The sequence below is a fragment of the Rana temporaria genome, chromosome 6 (genome assembly GCF_905171775.1).
Source record: "Rana temporaria chromosome 6, aRanTem1.1, whole genome shotgun sequence".
Lineage (NCBI taxonomy): Eukaryota > Metazoa > Chordata > Amphibia > Anura > Ranidae > Rana > Rana temporaria.
The window spans coordinates 166881147-166908309 of record NC_053494.1 but is presented as its reverse complement, the minus strand read 5'-3'; the positions used below and the strand labels follow the sequence as shown (position 1 = coordinate 166908309).

At 40.1% G+C, this 27163-nt stretch overlaps 1 protein-coding gene across 3 annotated transcripts in view; it reads left to right on the top strand.

Moving 5' to 3' along the window:
* HAT1 (histone acetyltransferase 1) overlaps window positions 1-26791 on the top strand; it is a 75466-nt gene extending 48675 nt beyond the window's left edge. For all 3 annotated transcript variants that reach the window (XM_040357755.1, XM_040357754.1, XM_040357753.1), the window contains exons 9-11: window positions 17628-17779; window positions 23529-23645; window positions 26079-26791. In XM_040357755.1, coding sequence (XP_040213689.1) covers window positions 17628-17779; window positions 23529-23645; window positions 26079-26246 — 437 coding nt within the window. In that variant the 3' untranslated portion in view covers window positions 26247-26791. The remainder of the gene's footprint in view (window positions 1-17627; window positions 17780-23528; window positions 23646-26078) is intronic.
* Window positions 26792-27163: the final 372 nt, after the last annotated feature.

Genomic DNA, 27163 nt, shown 5'->3' with positions numbered 1-27163 from the left:
GCAGGGCTTCCAGAGAAGTAGTTTTCTGTGATAGTCACAGACCTTACCTTAACTGCTGGCGGGTGAAGAGCAGCTTGCTCGGAGTCACGCTCGGAGTCACGCAGGGTTGGATGGCGCCCAGCCCCCACAGAACACGTGGACTTGACTGAGTCTGAGGGAACACACATGGACAGCCAGATGGTCGGACTTGCACCCGCTAGTGACTGGCTCCAACGCTGGTAGTGGCGGAGCCAAAGGGCAGGGGAAACAGGAAGTGAGCCGTACGGACGGTAACTAAGTCCGGCCCTTGAGGTGGGTTATTATCGGCCATTTTTTCAGTTGTTTCGGCATGCCCCCATAAACGCTATTTTCGGCTGATATGTATCGGCACCGATATATCGGTGCATCCCTAGTTTTTACGGTGTAACGCGCTCAATGCTGCAGCCGCTAGGCTAGCCAATTCTCCATACTAGCCCCGATTCTCCATATTAGAAGCCACCCAGTATGTGAATTGACTACAAGCCCCAACATCCTTTTGAGGCTGACATCTTGCATTTCTCGAACTACCACGGTGCTTTGGAGCGCCTTGGTAGTTAGTTGATTCTTCCTATAAGTTGTATCTGCTTGCCTGTATTGGATCCTTATCCTTTAAAGCCCTGTTTAAACCCTTTATATTTACTTTGTGTGCAGTCGACTGCCATTATTTCTTGTATCATGGAGGGGGGAGAGTAGCCATTAACATGTTCTAAGTCTAATACAATGGTCTCCAAAATGCAGCCTTTTGCTTGCCTCTATGTGGCCCTTAAGACCCTGTTCTTTCCAATGATATATGGCCATATTCCTCCCACTGACACCAACAATGAGTTACCGATCCTCCCACAAACACCACAGAAAAGGTGTTTTTTTTTTTTTTTTTGGAGCAGTGGATTATTTTGTGTGCCCAATTTAGAAGTAGGTAGTGCTCAGCCTGTATTATATTGTCAACAGGATATCACGTTGTCCTTATTGGTTGTCTGCAAATGTGGTTCCCTTTGGAAGGCTGAGCACTGGAAATCGACACTGGAGAGTTCCTTGGATTGAAAAGAGAATTTATCAGTCGCTACTCGGGAGCAAACAGATAGGTTGTTCACTGAATGAACAGATACTGAAACTGAAGCTCAAATGTTTTGGCCACATAGTAAGAATGCAGGCCTCAATGGCGAAGACTTTCATCCTGGGAAGAGTTGAAGACAAAGTGAGAGGATGATGGAGGTTGAAGCTGTACACACTGTAACTTGGGGAAATGGATGTTAACAGATGGGCCGGTCACAAGAGTTGGACCCTAGAAAACAAAAATAGTGGTAACAAGACCTCTATCGGGCCGTTATCTTTGTGTTCGTTCTTTACTCGTGCCACTAGGACAAAAGAGGCATTTAGCAAAAGAAAAAAAAATGCCACAACTGTCGGCAAACTTTTTTTTTTTTTGTAGTATTTTCTTTGGGGATAAATGATTGGGTATTAATGTTTTTTCCACTAACTACAACTCCACACTCACTTTTGTGTCACCGTGCGGTAGAAGAGAAGATCAGACTTTAGCAAGCTTGTAGGCAGTGGCTTCTTTTGCCAAGCAGGCAGTGTATGTAGTAGCATGAAAAGATCCGGAAAGATAAGCCGCCAATATTCTCCTGTCTGAAATGTATCTGTCATGTTAATCAGGAAAGCCTGTTATAAGAAAATGTTTTCCAGACTACATTGTAGTTTATTATACGATTACGGCACTTTACTTTGAAGTTTTGTAATGTTTTCCGTTTCAGATGGGCCTCATTTTTGCCTGTTACTTGTGAGAGCAGCATTTGCCTATTTTCTGCGTAGATAAGATCTGTCCCCATAACCCTGTGCTTGTAAACATATATTTTACTGTAGACATAGCAAATCTGCCCTCCAGAATGACTTTCTCTAACTGTTTTGCAGTGAGGAATTATCGTTTTAAACTGTTTTGGCACGTGGTTTGTCAGTTTCTTGCATGCTTTTTTGTTTCGGTGTTTTGAAATGTGTTCAAAAATAATAAATGCAATATGTATATTTGCACATATAAAGTAGTGGCTTTAAGGCCAGGGAGCTGAGTTAGCAGCAGTCGTTTATCATAAGTGATCTAGCCAGAGCTTGTAATGCATCCTTCAAGATTTATTGAATTACCACCTAAAAGAGAGCCTCCTGCAGTGGTTTCATGGCAGTGATGTTCAGAGAGGAGTCTCCACTTAGCTGGGGTGGTCTTCTTTTTGTAGAACAGATGTTTTTTTGTGTTACTGAATTCACAAAGTCTTTATTAAACATGTTTTTCTATTGCCAATGCTGTGTGGTTTCCAAGCCTTGGCTTATCCCCCCCCCCTTTATTTTAAGGTAGACTTTTGTGATGGTGGAGATACCTGGAGCTGTACACTGACACACACACACACACACACACACACACACATATTATATATATATATATATATATATATATATATATATATATATATATATATATATATATATATATATATATATATATATATATATATATATATATATATATATATATATATATATATATATATATATATATATATTACACATTGCCGTTTGCAAGTTGGTTTATCAGGGATTAGGCTGAGGGTTTTTTTTGTTTTTGTTTTTCTCAGCCAATGGCTGTCTTTTTTTTTTTTATATATATTGAAAGCATTTAGAGAGGCTCATGAGCCGGTGGGAGGACAAACCCGAGAAATTATCCTGTGGTGCGGTCAGCTGGTCACAGAGGTGAAAAACAGACTTAGATCATCTTTGATCGCCTCTATGGCCTTGGAGGACCGGAGGGACGCCATAATGTCACTTCCAATCCAGGGTGGAAGTTAACTATTCTTTTTATTTTTTTAAAGCAAAAGATCAATTTTTTTTTTTAACCACTTAAGGACCGCCTCCTGCACATATACGTCAGGAGAATGGCACGGCTGGGCACATGTACGTACCGGTTCGTCCTGTACATGTACCCAGCCGTGGGTCTCGTGCGCCCGCCACCCGGTCCAAAGCTCGCGGACCCGATCGCCGCTGGGGTCCCGCGATTGGTCCCCAGAGCTGAAAAACGTGGAGAGCCGCGTGTAAACACAGCTTCCCCGTTCTTCACTGTGGCGGCTGCATCGATCGTGTCATCCCTTTTTTTTTTTTAGGGAGACACAATCGGTGACGTCACTCCTACAGCCACACCCCCCTACAGTTGTAAACACACACACTAGGTGAAACATAACTCCTTCAGCACCCCCCCTGTGCTTAACTCCCAAACTACATTTTAAATGCATTTTTTGCTGTGAAAATGACAATGGTCCCAAAAATGTGTCAAAATTGTCCGAAGTGTCCGCCATAATGTCGCAGTCACGAAAAAAATCGCTGATCGCCGCCATTAGTAGTAAAAAAAAAATAATAAAAATGCAATAAAACTATCCCCTATTTTGTAAACGCTATAAATTTTGCGCAAACCAACCGATAAACGCTTATTGCGTTTTTTTTTTTTTTTTTTTTAACCAAAAATATGTAGAATACGTATCGGCCTAAACTGAGGAAAACACATTTTTTTATATATTTTTGGGGGATATTTATTATAGCAAAAAGTAAAAAATATAGATTTTTTTTCAAAATTGTTGCTCTATTTTTGTTTAAAGCGCAAAAAATGCGCGGGAGCCACGTTGCATGACCGCGCAATTGTCAGTTAAAGCGACGCAGTGCCGAATCGCAAAAAGGGGCAAGGTCCTTTTAGCTGAATTTTGGTCCGGGTCTTAGGTGGTTAATCTTACTCCAACCTTTTTACTGGCTCCGCATATACCATGTCTCGCATTTGCACATTTCATGAGGGGGTCGGCAACATCAGCCTTCATTTCTCTCATGAAATACTATAGTAGAGGAAAGGGTTCTCTCTACAAATTGGTTGAAATAATTTATTATAACTTGCTCCATTCCTTTGTAATAAAAGAGCAGCTGACATGTAACCCGATGTCTGGTAAACTGAAATTTTTTGTCTCTGCCTGCTCTTTCATTAAAGCGGTTCTAAAGTTTTTTTTTTTTTTTTTTTTTTTTATACATTTTTTTTTTTTTTTACCTACAGGTAAGCCTATAATAAGGCTTACCTGTAGGTAAAAAAAAATCTCCTAAACCTTTACGGTTTAAGAGATATTGCCCTCGCAATGAGCCGCTGAATGCAGCGGTGCATGCGCACAGGGGATTTTCGGCTTAAGGCCTGGCAGCTGCCGGACCTTGACGGAAAGAAGTCTCCCGTGCGCATGTGCAGGAGTGACGACATCGCGGCTCCAGCCCCTCACAGCACTGGAGCCCCGATACCCGGAAGACACGTCGAGGTGAAATGTCAGCTGCCTCGGCGTGGACCGGGAGGGACACCGACGCCTCAATCTAAGGTAAGTATAGCTCATTATTTTCCCTTACAGGTGTAAAAAAAAATTAAGTCAGCGGGTTTACTACCGCTTTAACATCATTTGACAGAGTGGATGTCCGAGCTATGGCAATATTAGAAGTGATTTCTTTATTTTCTAAAATTAAGTTATGTGGCCATTTTAGAACTAACACTGTTCACCAGAGTTCTTGTTCAAGATCTACTTTATTATGATTATGCAAACATACTATACATGTTTTATGTTATTTTGTGAGTGCTACTAAGCACAGTATATAATATAAATCTGTAGTAGTTTTCACTTATAATTTGTAGTTAAAACTGTGAAGGATAGAGGTAAAATTATTAAACGTGTGCTGAATACTGTATATGTGAGTATTTTTTATTTTATTTTTCTCCATGAAAGGTGAATGTGTGGAAAATGTTGTTTTTTCAAACACCTGCATGTCCCCTGTATAATCAGTGCAGGCTGCACAAATCCTTCCCTTTTGTGAAGAGATCTGTCTGAATGTCTCTTTGTGGCTGTATGCCCCCCTATACTTTTCAGAATGGGCAGTACCCACATTTCCTGCATCTTGGCCCGTCAGCTGTAAATGTAGGGAGGGAAAGAGCACTTACAAAATCTGCCTGGGCTTTGTTGAAGAGGTAGAATTTTTTGAAACGATTAACATGCATGAGCTATTTTTATGCACATTTTAAGTGCTACTTAAGTGTTTATTGCATATTTTCTCTGCCCAAAGGGGATGCATTGAAAGGCTACAGACCTCTGTAGTTTTTATATATGGATTTAACAAGAAGTGTGTGTGTGTGTGTGTGTGTATATATATATAAATCGCCCTAAAAAAATGTTTGGCATTGCTGGTAATTGTGAGTTACTTTGTATGGCTTGGGAAATCCAACTCCACATATTAAAACACAAAATTATATATATATATATATATATATATATATATATATATATATATATATATATATATATATATATATATATATATATATATATATATATATATGAGAGATCTCATACATGCTCACACACTGTATAGTGTGTGTGTGTATATACGTATATACTGTATTGGCGTATAACGCTCACTTTTTTACTCTGAAAATGAAGGGTAAACTGTGTGTGTATGTGTGTATATATGTGTGTGTATATATATATATATATATATATATATATATAATATGTGTGTGTGTATAATATATATATACATACAATCTCTATATATCCATGAAAAAGTTTTAGGGAGGTTTGAATTCTTTTATTTTTTCAATTTATAAAATGCAAAGTGAGCAAACAGAAGAAAAAACTCAATCAAATGATTATTTGGTGTGACCACCCTTTGGCTTCAAACCAGAATCCTTTATTCTAGGTTTTTGAAGTAACTTGGTGGGTACGTTGTTCCAAACATCTTGGAGAACTAACCACATATCTTTTGTGGCTTTAGCCTCCCTTATATCTTTCTGTCTCTTCATGAAATCCCAGACAGACTCGATAATATTGAGATTAGGGCTCTGTCATGGCCTAACCATCACTTCCAGGGCTCCTTGTTCTTAATGACATTGGCTGTATGTTTGGGGGTCGTTGTCCTGCTACAGAATAAATTTGAGGCCAATCAGAAGCCTCTCTCCGGTGGTATGGCATCATGGATAAGTATCTGCCTGTATTTCTCAGCATTGAAAAATGGCAGCAAGTTCTCTGGACTGATGAGTCTAATGTACAATAAATGTCTGAGGGCAACAGTAAAGTATGTTGGGGGTTCCTTGCAAGTTTAAGGCTGTATTTCTAAAAAAAATGTGTTGGAGATTTGGTCAGTATCAGTGGTGTTCTCAATGCTGAGCAATACAGGCAGATACTTCTTCAGCATAAAGAACAACAAGGAGCCCTGGAAGTGATGGTTTGGCTTCTATACAGAGCCCTGATCCCAACATCATGGAGTGTCTAGGAAAGTAGTACATGAAGAGACAGAAGGATTTTAGGCAGCCTACATCCACAGATCTTTGGTTAGTTTTATGAGATGTTTGGAATAACCTACCTGCTGAGTTCCTTCAAAAACGGTATGCAAGTTTACCTAGAAGAATTGATGCCGTTTTGTGGCAAAGGGTGGTCACACCAAATATTAATTTGAATTTCTCTTCTGTTTACTTTCCATTAGTTGCACACTACTAGGCAGAAGTGGAATAGAGCTAGATACATGCACACATGCACTTTTATGTGCATGGGCAGTCCTACACACACACACACAATAGATTATAATAGAACTGACAAATGTGATAAACTTTTGTGTGGAATTTGTATGGGGTGTGCAATGTTCTGATCATTTGGTTGACAAGGAAATGCACATATGTGTTCTAAAAGAATGTTAGGCATGTCAACAGTATGTCCTGCACCGGATATGTTCGATGTGATATTTTTTTCTTTCTCTTGGGTTAAATGTGTTCACCAGATGTTGTAGGTCTTACATCCTGAGTATTGCAGAAATTTGCTATGATGGCCTATTGCTGTATGTTGTGAGCAGCTTGGTGGGATTTTTATATATATATATATATATATATATATATATATATATATCTATATATATATATCTATATATATATATCTATATATATATATCTATATCTATATATATCAGGTTTCTGTGATGTCAAAAAATTTGACAAAAGATAAATTATTTCAGAACTACTTCCTTCTTTAATGTGACCTATAAACTGTACAACTCAGTGAAATATTTTAGGTGAAGGGAAGTAAAACGAAAAATAACATGGTCGCATAAGTGTGTACACCCTTAAAATAATACTTTGTTGAAGCATCTTTTGATGTTATTACAGCACTCAGTCTTTTTGGATTTGAGTCTATCAGCATGGCACATCTTGGCAATATCTGCCCACTTTGCAAAAACACTCCAAATCTGTCAGATTGCAAGGACATCTCCTGTGCACAGCCCTCTTCAGATCACCCCACAGATTTTTAATCTAATTCAGGTCTGGGCTCTGGCTGGGCCATTCCAAAACTTGAATCTTCTGGTGAAGCCATTCCTTTGTTGATTTGGATGTATCGTTATGCTGAAAGATGAAGTTCCTCTTAATGTTCAGCTTTCTAGCAGAAGCCTGAAGGTTTTGTGCCAATATTGATTGGCATTTGGAACTGTTCATAATTCCTTAGGTGGACGGCATACTGCATTTATGACATTAGCATGGCTTCATGGTAGAAGAGTCCAGTATGAAATGATTTGTTGCATCTTGAAATGAAACCTAAGACAAAGAAATCGCATTTTTTTTTTTTTTTTTTTTTAATCTAATGCTTTACACTATAGAGAGGAGATTTGGGGTCTTATTGATGCCAGATCTCTCCATAAAGAGGACCTGTCACTGTTTATTTCTATCGCAAGGGATTTTTACATTCAGTTTCCTGTTCTTAGCTGACAGGAGTGACACCTGGATGTGTTGTGTGTTCAGAGATGATATTCTGCATACCTTGGTTGTATCGAGTGTTTATTTGAGTTACTGTTGCCTTTCCATTTTACTGTTGCTTTTTCATTTTCCTCTGACATCATTTTTGTCCACACAACTGCCGCTCACTGGATATTTTCACTTTTTTGGGCCATTTTCTGTAAACCCGAGAGATGGTGGTGAGTGAAAATCCTAGTAAATTAGCAGGTTTTGAAATGCTCTGACCAGCCCGTCTGGCACCAACAACCATGCCATATTCAAAGTCACTTAAATCCCACCCCCCCCCCTTTTTTTTCTCATTCTGATGCTGGGTTTGAACTTCAGCAAGTTGTCTTCACTGCGTCTAGATGCCTAAACGCATTGAATTGCTGCCATGTGATTGGTTGATCAGCAATTTGTTATCAAGCAATTGAACAGATGTACCTACTAAAGGGAATAAAGATGAAAACAACTCGCTGCTCCAGTTGAGATGGGTGTGCCTGATGGAACCTCCAAACAAGTGCTAGCCCCAGCCCATATCAGTGGGTATTGTCAAGATAAAGAAGAAATGGCTGCATATCAGGTAGGTTCCAAATGCTGTTTACCAAGGTGTGACACCAACACACAATCTTGTAGACGCGTTTACAAGATTGTGTGTTGGTGTCCCCTCGCGTCACCTTGGTGATTTAATAAACAGCATTGGAACCTACCTGATGTGTACCTAATAAAGTGGCCGGTGAGTGTGTGTATATATGTACAGTTGTGCTCATAAGTTTACATACCCTGGCAGAATTTAGGATTTCTTGCCCATTTTTCAGAGAATATGAATGATAAATCAAGCTTTTCTTTCACTCATGGTTAGTGTTTGGCTGAAGCCATTTATTATCAACTGTGTTTACTCTCTTTAAATCATAATGACAACAGAAACTACCCAAATGACCCCAGTCAGAAGATTACATACCCCATCTCTTAATACCGTGTATTGCCCCCTTTAACCTCAATGATAGCTTAACGTCTTTTGTGGTATTTGTGGATGAGGCTCTTTATCTTCTCAGATGGTAAAGCTGCCCTTTCCTCTTGGCCTCCAGTTCCTGTTGCTGTAAATTCTTGGGCTGTCTTGTATGAACTGCATGTTTGCGATCTCCCCAGAGTGGCTCAATGATATTGAGGTCAGGAGACTGAGATGACCACTCCAGAACCTTCACTTTATTCTGCTGTAATCAATGACGGATCGACTTGTCCTTGTGTTTTGGATCATTGTCCTGTTGGAATGTCCATGTACGTCCCATGCGCAGCTTCCTCTCTGATCCTCCTCTACTGCATGGTAGTCCTTTCCGGTCACGATTGCAGACTGACAGCAGGGAGAGCCGACGTTGCTGAGGATGTTCTATGTGGGCAGCTTTTCCCTGGATGCCTTAACCTTCTTGGGCATGGAGTTTACCAAGGCTTCACAGGTGTGTGTGTGTGTGTGTGTGTGTTTTTGATTCAGACTATCATCTTCGTTTGATGCCAGCCTTTTGAAATGAGGTTCTTAAGAAGTTTTTTTTTTAACCTGTGAATAGTCCCCAGTTCTCTGTTCTCTGTTTTCTTGAGCCTGTTGGCATGCATTTGCCGTGTTGCCTACCAATCGGTTGGATTGCTTTTGAATGACTTTTGGATGACCAATAGGATTGTAATACACAATCCTTTTCAAACCATTTCTTGGAGTCCATTGAGGGAGACAAGACCCAACACTTTGTATGATCATGTTCTTGTTAAAGCGGGAGTTCACCCATAAAAAATTTTTTACCCTTAGATGGATGCTCATTTTGTCTAGGGGAATCGGCTAGTTGTTTTAAAATCCGAGCAGTACTTACCGTTGTGGAGAGCGATCTTCGCTGCCGCTTCCGGGTATGGGTCTTCGGGACTGGGCGTTCCTTCTTGATTGACAGTCTTCCGACAGGCTTCCGGCGGTCGCATCCATCGCGTCACGAGTAGCCGAAAGAAGCCGAACGTCGGTGCGGCTCTATACAGGGCCTGCGCACCGACGTTCGGCTACTTTCGGAAAATCGCGACGCGATAGATGCGACCGTCGGAATCCTGTCAATCAAGAAGGAACTCCCAGTCCCGCAGCCTATACCCGGAAGCGGCGGAGAAGATCGCTCTTTAAAACGGTAAGTACAGTTTCGATTTTAAAACAACTACCCGATTCCCCTAGACAAAATGAGCATCAATCTAAGGGTAAAAAGTGGTATTTCCGGGTGAACCTCCACTTTAAGGCTTCATGCACACTAGGGTTTTTTAAGCTCCTAGAAGCTGTTAGTTTTTTCTGTGCTTAGAAGCTAAATAATGTTATCCTATGTGTCCATGCACACTTTTTTAGGCTATTGGTGTTTTTTGAGCTTCAGCGTCTAGGAGCAGAAAAAAAAAATTTTTCTATAGTTTCTTAGAGCGTTTTTTTCCCCCAGCAGAAACACTCCTAAATGCTACTAATAGCGTTCTTGAGCTTTTTTTTTTTTCCTTTTTCTGTAAAAACGCTAACTTTACTCTAAAACACTACTACAAAAATCTATTCCCTGCGTTATTTTATTATTTTTCTTTTTTAGTAAGTTGGTGTGAATGGAGGCTTGAGCTTTACTACAAAACAGAGGCAAGTAGATAATGATATGGGTTTCCTAAGCTGGCCTACAGGGTTTTAGTTTGCCAGTGTCCAGTCCTCCTGTGGGTGGCAGTACATCCTGAATGTAAAATACTTTGTGTCCCTCAGTGAGTTGCCCAATCTGTGTTGGTGAGAGCTTTATTTGGAAAAAAAATAAAAAAAATGGTTGCTTGGTAAAAGACCTGATTAATTTCTACACATTCTACAGTTTTTTTTTTTATTATTGTAAATGTTTAAGGGTCTGAAATTGTCATTGACCTGTTGATGTTCCATGGGGTTAAGGATGCCAGCATTGGCTGAGTGATTTGGCAGTAAAAGGGTACAGGCTTTTCTGAACAATTAAATCTTTTTGTTTCCTTCTCTTTGAAATGCTGGGTATTTATGTGCTTACAGTACAATGGAGTGGCTAATGACTATGGATAATGGTAGCCAGGCTGCTTTTCCCAGGCAGCTGTGTCGATTCTTGAGATTAGAAAGCCCTTTACACAGTAAAATAATATAATGTGTAAATGTCTCTGTCTACCCATCCACCTCAAAATGACCGTTTGTCTATTTGTATTGATCTTTTCATTAAACAAGGCAGAGTTGGCAAAGTATAATTAACATATGAAAGGGAAAATATGCAAGTGTTTAATTTTGCTTTTTATCTTATTAAAGTGAAACTCCACCTTTCCTTTCTGAAGATTGCTGCTTCTTCACGCGCTTACACATTTCCTTTTAGGTTTATATCTTCTAAAATACCACAGGCTTTGGAAATTGTATTTCTTATATAGGATTCCATATGTGTAGTATTTCTCAAGCTTTGTTGGCAGGTCTAAAAGCTGCTGTGAGATGCACTGTGCATGAAAAAACTGTCACAATTAAAATATATGTAAACTATTATCTTGTTAAAATGATCCATTCCGTTTAAAATGGATATATACAAGGCAACATGTTTGTGTGTGTGTGTACTATATAATAAATATATTCTGCTGTACACAGTTTTTTCATCTTTTCAGTGAAGAGCTGTGCAGGGGATGTGTCGGCAAAAATCTGACCATTAGGCCCCTTTCAGACGGACGGCTGTTTTGTCGAAGTAAAAAGCACTACCAATGTTTTGTGAAATTCAGGGCTCCAGGCACTGCGATTAGCTGCATTTGCACATTGCGATTACATGCGTTTACGTGCGTTTAATTGCGGCCGCGTTAAGCTGCGGTATTCATTTCCATAGCAACCCCTTTTATTTTTTGGGATTATGATGTGCTTCCTGTTCTTCTTCTTTTTTTTTTTTTTTTTTTTTCCCCAACGCTGCTATCCGCAGTTGACAAAAAAGATTGCGATTACCTGCGGTTATGTGCATATAGCTGCGCTACATCGCACCTGGACGCATTCAATTCTATTTTTTCTATTCGCACCAAACCGCATGTAACGAAATCGCACGTAAACGCTGTGTGTGAATGGGGCCATAGGAAAACATTGTGTGCTTTTAGCTGCGGTAGAAAAATAGAAAATCCGCAGCTAAAAGCACCATTCTATCCGCCTGTCTGAAAGGGGCCTTAGAGTACAGGCTGGCTGTGCTCCAAAATAAAGTGCCAAGAAGCAAACTGACCATACAAAGGAAGCAATGCAAAGAGAGCAAGATACGTTTTATTGCATGTACACACAGACACCTATGGGAAATATGAAATGTTGGGGTAACGTGCATTTTAAGTTAGGGAGGGGGTGTGTGTTTTTCAGCCTAAGGCCTCATGTACACTGGATGTTTTCCCAGCTGCTTCTAGGGGCGTCTGGCTTCTGTTTTATTCTTACCTCCAATCTCCCCTGCATGTTGGCCTATGTGTCCATGCACACACAGGCTTTTTAGCAGCATTTAGAGGCGGGGGAAAAAAACACCGCTAGTGTGTCCTGGAGATACAGTTTGTGCAGAGAAAACGCTTGACTCTACTAAAAGCTGCCAAACGCTAGGTGTGTTTAGAGCTTGAGCATTCATTTCAACGGCCAGGATAAATTGTTTTATTCTGGCCTATGGAATGAATTAACTCCCAAGAGCTTGACGCTTGTAAAAGCTCCTAAAAGCATGTAAAATACTTTTACAAGCATCAGGCATTTTTTCTGCAAAAATGCTGCTGGCTTCTAGGAGAGTTAAATGAATGCTATGTGTGCATGAGGCCAAAATATGTTTTAGGGCCAGTTCACACCACATGCAGTCAGTGCTTTCCAATTCCAGAAAAACCTATCATACAGCATCTTTCCTGGGCTGTACTAGAACACTGTAAAATGCACTGGAACAAGCCTAAATGCACCAAAATGGCACTGGAACACACAACCTTATTTAGGTGTTTCTATGGTGTAAGCTGGCCCTTAGTAACTTATTTTTTTTTTATCATTCTGCCATGCAGCACTTTTGATTGAACCATGTATATACTGTTCAGAAACTGCCACATAACAAGCAATCACATCCTATTTGAGCTGTAGCACTGTAAAATGTTAGTTATCACATGTTTTTTTTTTTTGTGTTTTTTTTAATTCCTGTATAGTGTATCTCTGTGCTAGGAGCACAAAAGGGAAAGAAGAGCTTAAGATATCAATTAGACAATAAAGGGTGCAAATTGAGCACATTAAAAGAAGATAATATAAAAAGGACCAGCAGAGCTATCAATAAATTATATAATGAATGTTGTGCAGCAATAAATCTTTACATACATTTTTAGCTGACCACTATATAATACAGTATATAACCGTGTTCTCCAAACTGTGGCCCAGTGGCCAGATGTTCCAATTTCACCCACTGATACAAGACACTATTCTGCCAACTGGCACAACAGGGCACTCTTCCTCCCAATACCAGAGATGGGACACTATTCATCCCCCTAAATACCAAATGTGGTGATGTTTACTCCCGCTGATGTCAGGAAAATTTCCACTCCCGCTGGCTACAGTCCGACCCCCCCCCCCCCCCCCCAATGTCTGAAGGACAATTAAATGACCCTTTGTTTAGAAGTTTGGAGACCCCTGGTATGTGGGCTTACCACTTCTGTTACTGTCCACTGAAATGTGCTGACTGGCAGGAGGTTCAGAATGTATTTACTGCTTGGTAGTTACATAAAACATTAACTTGCCCAAAAAGAAGCAGAGATTAGAATAGGAAATGTGAATACACAGAAAACATACTGAATCCAATGTCCAAATGAACTAGCGTGTGTTGCTATGTGATGCCTAGGTCCAAGTGTGGTATATATTATAACCAAATGGTGCAGCTGGACAGCCTAAATGTTTCATGTGTTCCCCCATTTAAAGTCTCACTTTTAACCCCTCTTTTTTTTTTTTACTTTTGAGAAAGCGGTTGAAATTGTTGCTCTGTTTGTCATTTAATGGCCAATGTGTGCCTAATGGTGAACTATAAGAAAGCTGTTACACATAACATCCCTAGGATTGATGCCATATGTGGAAGAGTGTGTATCAGCTTATATAACACTTTCTTGAAAAACGGTACTGCTTTCAGTTCCTGCTAGGGCCATTGTCTACAAGTACTTTTGTTTTCTTTGATTTTTTTGAGAGAGTTTTTTATTTAAAAACCTACAAAGTACAGAAAAAAAAAACTCAAATCAGTTTGAAATGTCTACATTTTGCCTTCAGCGCCTCATCGGTTCTCTACTTGTCTTTGTATGTTGGTGTTGGGTATCCCTCATGCCATTTTTTTGTTTGCAACAATGTGTACCCATGTCTTTTGCCAATACTCACTGTATCTTCTTTGGAAAACAAGTAAACCATTTTTTTGAAATAAAACCTCAGTCCTCAAAAATACACTTGCACGCAGTAAACTTTAGTTCTCTAAGAACTAAACAAAGTTGGATTTAGGCAGTTTCAGTTGCTTTTGTCTCTTCAGTAATCTGACTCATTGAGGTTTCTTCCAGGACTAAATATGCCTGTACTTTGTAGAACTGAGGAAACTAATAATTCCAATCAAGTTCTACGTGTAGAGACGGAGCCTCAAACCTGCAAGAAGCCTCCACCATGCTTCACTGTTGCCATTAGATGTTCCACCTTGTACCGCTTTTCAGGCCTGTAGTGAACAAATTGCCTTTTGTTACAAATATTAAAATTTTCACTCCTCAGTCCAGACCACCTGCAACCATTTCTCTGTTCTTGTGCTTTGTGTATAGCAAAAGCCCCCTGGCCTTGCTTCCATGTCAGAAGACTTCTCTCGACTTTTAGTGGGTGTACCAGGGTTCCAATGGTTTCTGCCAAGACTGAGATGATTGTGCTACAGCAGTAGTTCTCAACCTTCTTGTGCTGTGACCCCTTGATAAAATTACCCAAGTTGTGGGGACCCCCAGCAGTAAAAATGTTCGTAGCGTAGGTTGTCAGCACCTAAGGCAAGACAAGTAATTTGTGCCCCCAAACCCATGGACAATTTAGCGCTCCCTGAGTCCCTTCCACTTGTACAGTATTAAAATCCCTTATGGTACATTTTGGGATGTAGAACTCTTTCTCTTTGATCTTCTTTCTTTCCCTTTTATGTCTCTATCCTAATTTCTTTTCTTTTTTTCCATCCCTCTCCATTTTTCTTGTTCTTTCTCTTCCTTTTTCTTTGTTCCTCCCCCTCTTTTCCTCTCCCTTAAATGTATTCTCTATTTTTATTTCTTCTCTTACTCCTTGGTGGGAAGGTGGGTGGAATGGGATGAGTGGCAGTGCTGGAGGGAGTTCTGTTCAGCCAACTTGGATGCTCTTGATCAAGGTCATCTGCTGATCTGAGAACTGTAGTGGAGATTTAATGGCAACTATAATCACAGGTAATGTTACTCAGTCTCCGACTTTGTGGTGTCTCGTAGCAGTGACACCTATGCCGAAATCAGGAGATAGGGTCTTCTCCAGCCCCTCCCACTTCACATTCCTCACCAGTCAGCTGACCTCTAGTCTCTGCCCCCCAGCCATGCCGTGAACTGAATGGGCGGCTGCGAAGAGACTTAGTTGACGGCCGTGGGTTCCAGGAACAGCCCAGGTGGGCAGCTGCAAAAAGGTTGGAGGAGCAGTGCGGGCTTCAGGAACAGCCCAGGATTCCGTGACCCCTGGCAAATCCTCATTCGACCCCCAGGTTGAGAACCACTGTGCTACAGGATCCCTTACAATTACAAACTGATTTATCTTTCATCTGAGACACAAAGTTTTTTGGCTGACCACTGCACATTTGGTCATCGGCTTTGCCTGTTTTTTATGCATCTACAGAAGAGCTTGGACTATGCATCTGAAATCGCCAATTTTGCTTGAAATGTCTTCCTGTAAGATATGTTGATAAAGCAATAGGACCACTCTGTCTTGTTGCTGTGCTCAGTCTTCGCACTGTGTAAGATATTATTTATATTTACCTGTCTACTGTGACCTCCGCTTACTTGGGCTATGTTCACACTGGAGATTGGTGCTCGTGTGAATAGTAGTGCCTGGAATCGCAGATTCCTGTTCCAGCTCTCAGCAGCTAGGTGCAGCCGATGGCCCCTTTCACTACAATGACAGGTCGCCGGCAGCCACTGGTATTCAGGGCTTGTCCGCACAGCCAGAGATTACCTGCTGTGATCGTGTTGGACATACTTTGTGTGCATCCAGCAGTGATCACTGCAGGTAATCACTGTCTGTGCAGTTAAGCATGGATTTCCCCACCCAATATCATTCCTCCTGCACAGCTGAATCTGTTGATTCAGTTATTGTATTTTATCCCACTTGTTATCTAGTTGGTCATTAACACCCGTTTGCCATAATTGTTCAAACGTGCGCTGGATTATATGCCTGCAGAACCTAATCACACTTACATACACACACAGTGTATATTTTACACAGGATACACTTAAGAGGTCTCCACTTTCATGGGGAAAATATTGGCAAATAAAAAAATTACTGCACATACAGTTGCTACACAAGTCATATTGTAATAGAATGTTATTAAAAATTACCTTTTCTTTTCAATCTAAAGCACTGTAATTTTCTGTAAAATTCAGTGCAATACGACAACCTGGAGGCTTTATGTACACAGTTGACAGAACCTCCCCAGAAAAGTAATTTTCTGCTTGTATGATTGGCTCACAAATTTCTGCCAGAAGTCTGCACTAAGATACAAGCTAGATTTTGGGCATCCTTTGCAACAATAAAAAAAAAATCATATTTGGTGAGATATCCCCAAAGAGTTAATTCTAATGAAAAGCAGACCCTGCAGCTTTACTCAGAACACTGCAAGTGCATCAGCTGATGATGAAAAAGTCACTCCTATTAAGAATCTTTCTACAAAGAGACAAAGTGGAACAACTCTCTCTTTCTTCTGGACAGAAACGGCTTGGAATCTGTAACAAATTTTGTTAAAGTAGAACTACACTGTATCGAAGCACCACCAACCAAAAACACTATTAAATTCATTTTTATTGTATGATGTATGACATTTGCCTAGGCCTGAAGACCCGGAAGCAACTGAAGAAATGTAAAAATAAAAGGTTAAAAACCAGCAACTATGATATGCTTTCATATCTTCTGTAATAACTAATGCTAGCAGCATAAGGATTACAAATAGTTAATGTTGATCGAGAAAGTGTAGTTCGGCTTTAAAGTGTAACTAAAGCCAAAAGCTTTTATTTATTTTTTTCATTTTGAATGTAATAAGTTTTGCGATTTGTGTCCTATTGGGGAGATTTCCCCTGGCTTCCTGTCCCATAGCCAAAACAAGAAGTGAAAGGAAATCCCTCCAAAGTAAGGGAATCCCGGCGTGTCCCCAGAACTAGTGTCCCCATTGGAAGATTTCCCCAGTGTTCGTGTTTTGATGTCAACCCAAAATTTGTGATTTTTTTTTATTTTCAATAATAATGGTAAACAGGATAAGAGAGGATGTATCTCCCTAATAGGGGAACAGACCGCAATAACTGACAGTTGTTCTAATCCCTCTCCAATCTATCCAAAAATAAAAAATAAATTATTTTTGTTGCACTTTAAAATCTATGCAATGTACGTTGATCACCCAGAGTGAATTGCTTTTTTTTTTCTCAATAAAAATTGAGTTACTCTTTAAGGCTGTACCAATAATGATTGCAAAATTCAAGCCTTATTCCTGATTGCTTAGTTATTTGTATGCAGAAGACAGAGAGATGAGAAGGTTTTGGAAGTAAAAAGAAGAAATAAGTATTATGTTTTTCTTTTCTTTTTTCTTTTGTCCAGCTGAAGATCCATCAGAAAACTTTGTCAGGCTCCGAGACTTTGTTCTTGCAAAGCTTTGCCAGAATCTGCCGTGTTTTTCTCCTGAAAAACTTCTTGAAGGGTTCAGTCAAGAAATGGTGACAGAGGCTCAACAGAAACTCAAGATAAATAAGGTACTTTTGCTATAGCATCGCCTGTGATGACTTGGTGAGCACAGTATTACTCTTTTTACATTGACATGCTGTTGACTCGGAAAAATTCCTAAAGCCTGAACATTTCCCCCTTCCTGACATGAATGCTAGACTATTCCATATCATTATCTGTCTTTCATGGGAATTTAGCTTGCTCTACTTGAAATGCCGACATATAGTGGGAAAAGCATGAACTTTCAATTCTGATACAAATATACATTATGTACTCTTTTTAAATCTCCTTAAATGGATAGAAAAACCATTCTATATCTGCGGGATTATATGTGTTCTGTGGTTGAAGCTGCCTTATTTACATGCATTAATCTCTTCCCGCCCAGCCTATAATTGAATGAAGGCCTAGTGGGAGCACTACTATCTTGGGTGGATGTCCTATGATGTCCTCCCAGGATCACACCACGATGCAACATGATCTGTCACCCACTGTTTCCACCAGACAGTGGATGACATATTTGTGTACCCGGCCACTGCCCGTACCACGTGATCACTGCAACAGATCACATGACAGTTGTGCGCAATGATTGGCTTTCATTCATAGCCGCTCATGGTGTACTGTTGTGTTGATCTCTGTGATTGGTCCCATGGTACAGGCAGGGCCAATCACACTGCATCTGTACTATGTGATGGTTGTGGCCAATCACTGCTGTACACACTGGATGAATGGATGCTATTCTAAAAAAAAAAATTACTTTAGAACAGTGATTATTGCAGTTATAAGCAATCGATGTATAAAAGAAAAAAAATCCTGATCACCTCCCTAAATTAGTATAGTGTCACGTGGTAATATTGCACTGCTCTGGTCACAGTAAAAAAAGAATAACCGTAAAGAAAAAAAAAAATATTGTTCCTGGTCACCGTCCCACCAGTTTTATGATGATGCTGTGCTGCTCTGCTGACCGTATGTAAAGTTAAAAAAATATAGTTTTTTCATTTCTATATTTTCCAAAAAATTACAACTTAAAAAAACTTTCCATGCCTCCTACTAAATACCTTGGAGAGTATTTTCCAAAAAGGGGTCTTTTGGGAATATTTGTGCCATCCTGTTGTTTTCCGGCCTCAAGAGGAGAAGAGGGGCCGACAGTAGATCAGGATTGATCATTTTTTTTTATATATAGATTACAGTGCAACCTCTGATTACGAGCATAATCCGTTCCAGGAGAATGCTCGTAATCCAAAGTACTCGCATATCGTATCCATTGAAGTCAATGGAAACGAAAATAATTTGTTCCGCATTGACTTCAATGGCATGTAATACCGCATGCGGCCAGAAGTGGGGCGGTAGGGCGGCGCTGAAGAGCCTCGGAAAGGCCCCGAGGACACCTCGGCTGACCTCGGCAAACCTCGGATAGACGCCGTTCCCAAAGTTTGTTGAGGTCAGCCGAACTGTCCTCGGGCCTTTCTGCGCATTTCCAAAAGGCGCCTCTGCTCGACTCCGGCGCCCCACCTCAGGCCAAACGCGGTACTGCACACCACTTTGAGACAATGCTCCAAAACCAAGTTAGGTTTTTGTTTAAATACAGTGCTAGTATTGCGAAACGCTAGTTAAGCGCGTTACTCGCAATCCGAGGTTGGGACGGTAAAGGTGAAGGTAGGGGGTCAGCCAGGAAAGACCTTGCAGATATTACAAGGCTGTCAGGAGAATGTCAGGGCTTGGGAGCAGAAGAGAAGCCCCAACATCTGGCTGGCACTTCTAAGGAAGTGTGGCAAATGTACAGAACCTCTTCACGGTAATATAAACGGGTGGTGATAGGGGGTCTCTATAACCACTTCAGCCCCAAAAGGATTGACCCCCTTAATGACCAGGCCAATTTTTGCCATATGGAACTACGTTGCAGTCATGCCACGTTGTACCCAAATAAAGTTAATGTTGTTGTTTTTTCCACAAATAGAGCTTTCTTTTGGTGGTATTTGATCACCTCTGTGGTTTTTATTGTTTGCACTATGAACAAAAAAAAGACAATTTTGAAAAAAAAAAACACCAATATTTTTGACTTTCTGCTATAAAACATATCCAAAAAAAGCAAACAAATGTCTTCATAAATTTAGGCCAATATGTATTCTTCTACATATTTTTGGTAAAAAAAAAAATATATATATATATATATATATATATATATATATATATATATATATATATATATATATATATATATATATATATATATATTAGGGCTGTTACTGATCAAAATTGTTGTGTTCGATTAATCGATTTTTTTTTTTAATCGACTAATTTCGATTAATTATAACGCACATACAGATCCAACTACTTTTAGCGGATCTCCTTGCAGGCTGATTCCCAACAACTGGAAAAATGGATAGCAGGATACAAAAAACACACAAAGGCAGCGCTCGATGGGAATAGCATTAAAACTTTTATAGTCTTCAAGTAGGTAACAAAATAAATATTGCACTGGAGATACATCGATGTAGCTACATAAACTGTAAAAATGGTGTGAGTAATACCAAATGGTAACAAAAGCAGTCATAAAAACATGTAGCCAAGTATGATACTGGTATAAAAATGTGTACAACGATCCAACTGCTGAATCAAGATGAGGTTAACATCAGTCTGTCGGCATGTAGATGTCCCATGAAGGGAACTATCACAACTCCCAGTGGATGGCTGTAGAATCCCAGGTTGATAGAGGGAAGTGATAGAGGGAAGTGTAACAGCCCTTGCGTGTGGCAGATAGTAAGGTCCCGCCGGCATGCAGATATGAAGGCACAGCAAATGAGCCCTTCAGATGGACACGGCAAGCCCCGCTGGTTGCCGTGACGTCACTGGATCTCTGAGGGAACTCTCTGAAGCCGGTGGAGAGGTGAGTACAAATCAAAAAAATTTTGATCGATCAAAAAAATTTTAGATTAATCGATGAATTAATAGTTAATTTCCACAGCCCTAATAAATATATATATATATATATATATATATATATATATATATATATATATAATATATATATATATATATATATATATATATATATATATATATATATATATATATATATATATATATTCTATAATGTATATTGATTGGTTTGCACAAAAGTTATGGCACCTACAAATTATGGGATATACTTATGGACTTTTATTTACTGGTAATGACGGTGATCAGCTTTTTTTTTTTTTTTGAGTTTTCTAACCGTGTGGGAGATGGACTGACTGGGACAACATGGAGATTGTCTGTTCCTAGTAATCAGGAACAGCAATCTCAATGTTCTCCCCTTGTTTACATAGACAGATCTCGGTTCTGCCTCTCTGTGGAGCGATCTCGGGTGACCCATGCACGTGCTCCCTTAGCGCACACCGACAGTATCTCATGCACGAAACCACGCACAGGTACATTGTTTCGTGCAATAGAGCTGCCCTGCAGCAGTATATATGAGGTGGGTGGTCTTTAACTGGTTAAAGTGCATGTTAACCATAACCATTTTTTTGTTTATTTGCTTCGTTTTTTTGTCTGTTAAATATATCTGTGATAGGAGAAAAAAACACGTGTTGATCTTGTCAGAAATTCTGAGCCGTCCTGTGTACACTGCTGGCATGCTCTCAAATCTCATATTTCTTATCACTCACGGACTACAGAATGATTTGCTTTTTTCATGTTTATAGAGGTCTGAGAGCAGGCGTAGTTGAGTTGATTAGCTAAAGGCAACTGGATAGAGCCGACATCACTCAGTCCACTAAAATGCTATGGGCCAGATTCACAGAAAAAGTACGCCGGAGTATCTGCTGATACTCCGGCGTACTTTCAAATTTGCCGCGTCATATCTTTATTTGTAATTCACAAACAAAGATACGACGGCATTTGGCTAAGATCCGACAGGCGTACGGCTTCGCACGCCTTCGGATCTTAAGATGCAATACTTCGGCGCCCGCTGGGTGGAGTTCGCGTCGTTTTCCGCGTCGGGTATGCAAATTGGCTGTTCACGGCGATCAGCGAAGGTACACGCGTTCGTCGCATTCTCTTACGTCGTCGCTAGTCGGCTTTTCCCGTCGCAAAGTTACGGCTGCTATTTAGATGGTGTAAAAATAGACAGCCCATGTTAAAGTATGGCCGTTGTTTCTGCGTCGAATTTCAATTTTTTTTGCGTAGGTCGTCCGGGAATACGAAAGGACGTAACGCACGTCGCCGTTCAAAACATTACGTCGGGGCGACGTCATTTCGTGCAAAGCACGGCGGGAAATTTCAAAACGGAGCATGCACAGTACGTTCGACGCCGGAAACGCGCCTAATTTAAATGGTACACGCCCCATTTGAATTAGGCGGGCTTGCGCCGGACGGCTTTACGCTACGCCGCCGCAAGTTTACAGGCAAGTGCTTTGTGAATCAAGCACTTGTGCTGAAAACTTGCGGCGGTGTAACGTAAACGGGATACGTTACGCCGCCGTAAAGGTATGTGAATCTGGCCCTATGTTGTCAGCCTACATCAGGATTTAGGAGCGACATGCTATTCTGCAGAATCAAAAAGTATTTCTCTCTCTGCTTGTAGAATAAAACACAGGGAAACGTTCTGAAGCATGTTACACGGTACATCCTAAATATGGGTGTAATGTGTAACATGCTCCGAAAGGTAATCTTTTCCTTTCGGTTACATGCAACAACAGTACTTTGCATATTCCTACCCAAGACAATATCCACAAGCTCGGGTCTTCATGACTTCCCAAACCTTCCTGAAATCTATTCCCGGCAGAGTTGTGACATGAGAGAAAATATTATGATGGATACTATTCTTGAGGAACCACAGAATTGGATTTATTTAAAAAATAAATGGAGACTGTTTACTTCTGCAAAGTGAATGTTCATGGTGTAGGGTAAATTAAGATGAAGCTATATTCACTTTAATCAGCCAATCATGTGCTAGGAAAATCGTATAAAAATGATTTGCCATTCAGAGTGAACACAAGCCGTGTTTTTACTTTTATTTTTCTGTCATTCACTTTACACGGTGGACATACACACTGTACTCTACTCCTCCTGTAGTAAAGCAAAGTGTGTGAACTAATGCCGCTTACACACGACCGTTTTTCATGACGAGAAAAATGCAATTTTTTTAATTTGGTCGTTAAAAACGATTGTGTGTGGGCTCCAGAGCATTTTTCTCGACAAGAAAAATGGGCATTAAAAATTTAGAACATGCTCTATTTTTTCTCGACGTTTTTCACGTCGTCGAAAAATGGTCGTGTGTACGCTTTAACGACGGGGGAAAAAAACGTGCATGCTCAGAAGCAAGTTCTGAGCAGGGAAATTTGCATAATCAGCCCAAAGGGTGTCACCAATCGAATGGAACTTCCCCTTTATAGTGCCGTCGTACGCGTTGTACGTCACCGCGCTTTGCTCAAGCATTTTTTCCGCGATCTTGTGTATGCAAGGCAGGCTTGACAAGAATCACATCGAGAAAAACGTCGTTTTTTTTCCCATGACATTAAAAACGATCGTGTGAACGCGGCATTAGTATCTTTAGGGAAGGAGGGTGGGATGCGAGCCATAGCTTTAGGATTTGAGCATTCACATAAACACAGCTTTGCTGCGTATCACTTACAGTGACCACCATTATGACTAGAAGCACATGTACAGAATCCCTAAAACTGTTGATTTCTGTAAAGTTTCTATTTTTTGCTAAAAGGTATTTTTTTTTTTTTTTTTAATGCTGTTGTGAATAGAGGAAACATTGTAACATTGTTCTGTTTTGCCTATTTTAATCACTAGCAACATGCAAGACGTGTTTATGAAATTCTTCGGCTTCGTGCAACAGACATGAGTGATCCTGAAAAATCCAGGGCTTACAGACTAGAAATCAAAAAGAGACTTGTTGGCCCATATAAGGTATGGATGTATTTGCAATCTCTATTATAGCAGCTTTGATGGAATCCCAATGTGAACTTTTTTTCTCCATGAGTATTACTATGGTAGCTTACATATACACCTTCTATTCATACATATATTTCTGGGGATACCATAGTATTAAAATCAATAGCTGTTACCACAGAACATATGTTCCATGCTATACAGATGTACTGCCTAGTGCTATTGTTTGGACTCCTTCTCTCCAGTCAATAGTTGCCTATACACCCTTCACACCTTCTTGTTAAAGGAACACTGTTAACCATATTTTGTATTTGTATATCTCCACATTCGTAAAAAAAAAAAAGCTGTTACATAAGCCATTTTGTAGTTTAATGTTTAAAATGTATTCAAACCAGTTGTAATCTTTTTTATCACTGACAAAAAATGGAATGTTGCTTCAGTTTAAGCTCATCGTAGATTGATAGAATTTAGGAAAAGTCTCAGGAAAGTGTGTGTGAAAATTCTCAGAACATTTGAATGTTTTAAAGATTTTGTTTGTTTTTAACATTTGATTTTGGTTGGAATTAATTTTACTGTGAAACCACACTTTAAGAAATTTGTTCTAAAAAATTTCCATCCTGCTCTTTGAAATTTTCTCGTCACTGTAATTGAAAACAATTAATGATTTGACCCCACTAATGATTAGAAAAATGAACAAACGTTCTTAGAATATTATTTTCCTAAGAATTGTAATTGGAAATTCTACCCACCTATGGCCAGGTTTAAGCTGGTGTTGTGACAAGAAAGGTCCCCCATCGAATAATGCCCACCCTGTACTGCACAGGCGCAGCGCTTGCGCAGTACAGAGCACTAGTGACCCGCCGAAAGGCTCCAAACATGAAAAGCTGTACGCAGCACCTGCACACAGCAGACGTCCCACACGCTCCCGATGCTTGTGTAACTCTAAAAGGGGCGGATATAATGTTGATTAAAGCGTGTGATGCCTACAGAAGAGACCGTATTTAATAATGATGGGCTGAGCTGATAAATTTGAGGTGGATTTCTCAATAAACGACACAGGCTTATCAATAATACATCCGCCCCTTTAAGAAATCCACCCCCATCGTATGCGCTCTGCCCGTCCTGATACAATACGGCCTCTTCTGTATGCATCCGCCCATTGCAGAGTGGCACAATGTAGTCTTCATTGCGCAGGTAGCCACGTACAGCTGATCAACAGCTGTTCATGTACGGAGACTTTCGGCGGCTCAGTTGTGCTCTGTACTGTGCAAGCGCTGTACAGGGCGGGCATTATTCGATAGGGCTCATTTCTCGTCGGAACACTGGGTATAGATGACTGGCTGAGATTCGATCCATCTATGGGCAGGCTGATTGTACCCAAGTCGAACCATCTATCAACTTGGGTACAGCCAGCATATCGGATATTTGACAAGCCGTTCTTGCCAGCAGCTATAGCTGCTAGCAGTAATCTTTGTGTTCTCCTGGTAGGGCCGGATCCCCGTGCCCCTCCGCTGGGAGAACACCGACTGTGTTGATGGGGGGAATTGAGTGGTTTTTCTTTCCTGCAACCCATGGTTACAGGAAAGAAAATTGCATAATCTATGGCCTGCGTAAGTTAGGTGAACCGAGTGAACTACTACTTTTCCTATGCAAAAAATAGCAGAGGGATTGCACACTTCCATGTTTCTTGTATAGCACATCCATAGGCATTGCAATGGCATTCCCCGTCCAAGATGAACACAACTTGAGCATCGAGAATGTCCACACCTGTACATCACTGTAGTACTCAATCGGGTACAAACCACTAGTCCTGGAGATGCACATAATCGGAAATAACATATTACCTGCTAGTCTTGCCACAAACTGGACATGTGGCAATATTTTTTTTTCTCATGTCCTTCTCACCATATACGAAGGGTGCATATCTCTGAGTGATAAGTATTTTATCTAATTTTATTCCAAACTGTAACATGTAGAAAATCTTTAGTATATGATGCAAATAGCCTCTCAGACATTAATGGTTTTAAATTGAGGCTTAATAAAAATGTAGGTTTTATATGTTTGAATTGCAGTGGGCAGTATACCATGAAGACTCTGTTAATACTGCCAACACCATTCAGTACTCTTTTAGGAGTAGTGGGGGGGGGGGGTGCCATTGCAATGCCCGTGGATGTCCTATACAAACCACATAAATGTCGGTGATCCCTCTGGTCTGGAGCACCTTTTTGTTATCTGTATTGTCTCTGTGAGCTAGGACGGCTTGGTTTATCTCTGGCACCTGGGGCTTGAGTGGCATTTGGGGTGGAGCAGCTTAGAGCGGAGAATTTTTTTTTTATTACTACTACCAGTGTTGAAAAAATATCACTATTCACATCTAAATCGACTGCACTAAATTCCAAGATCTGTTCGTATATTTTTCAGTGTTTTATACTCTGTTTTGTGTCTTAACAGAAAAATCAGCGAGAATTGGCCAAGATGAGGAGATGCTTAAAACCAGAGGAGCTTACAAATCAGATGAACCAAATAGATCTGAAAACACAGCATGAACAGCTTGAGGAGAGCTATCAGGAGCTGATAACGGAGTACAGAAGGACAGTGGAAAGACTTGCCCAAGTATAGATCTCGTCAGTACGCTGAAAACTTTTCTCAACTACTTTACAGCCTGATGTTGCCAGTCAGTCTATTCCATACAAAGCCCACTGAGTACTGTTAGAAGTACTGTTGCTTTATTGTGGACTTTAAATTCAGACATGGCATTCAGTTGTAACCTGTTAATAACGGCAATAAACTGACTGTTTGCTGCTTAAATAAAGTCTATAAACCAACACATTATTATTGGTTCAAACACCACTTGTTGAAGATTGCATTACCTGACGGGTGCTTTTGCTTTTGAAGGTGCAAAGTTGATCTTTGGGCAAAATGTGTTTAGTGTTTTTTTTTTTGGTGATTTTTGTATAATTCTAAAGTTATCTATTCATCACTATTGACAACAATTTTCACATGTAAATATACCATGTACGACTTGCCCTGGTCATGATTCCTATAAAAGACAGTGTTCTGGTTTTCTGTGCTTTTCAGCGGTTTTATTTTTCTAGTTGACTAAATTCAAATGTCGATATTTACTCAGTAGCACTTAAAACTCTAAATAAAAAAATGAAAAGTTATTTTGCCATTGTCTTTGTATAACACATTTTCCTAAATTCTAGATTAGGTAAAATTCTCACTTCAGAATATGCATACTACTTGGCAAAAAGATTTAGGCAGGTGTGAAAATGCTGTAAATGAAGAATGATTTCATAGATAGAAGTGTTAATAGATTATATATTATCAGTTAACAAAATGGAAAGTAAATGAACAGAAGAGCAATCCAAATCAAACCAATATTTGGTGTAACCAACTCAGCGGATAGGTTGTTCCAAACCTCTTGGAGAACTAACCACAGATCTTCTGTAGATGTAGGCTGCCTCAAAGCCTTCTGTCTTTTCATGTAATCCCAGACAAACTTGATGAGATCTGGAGTCTGTGGGGGCCAAAGC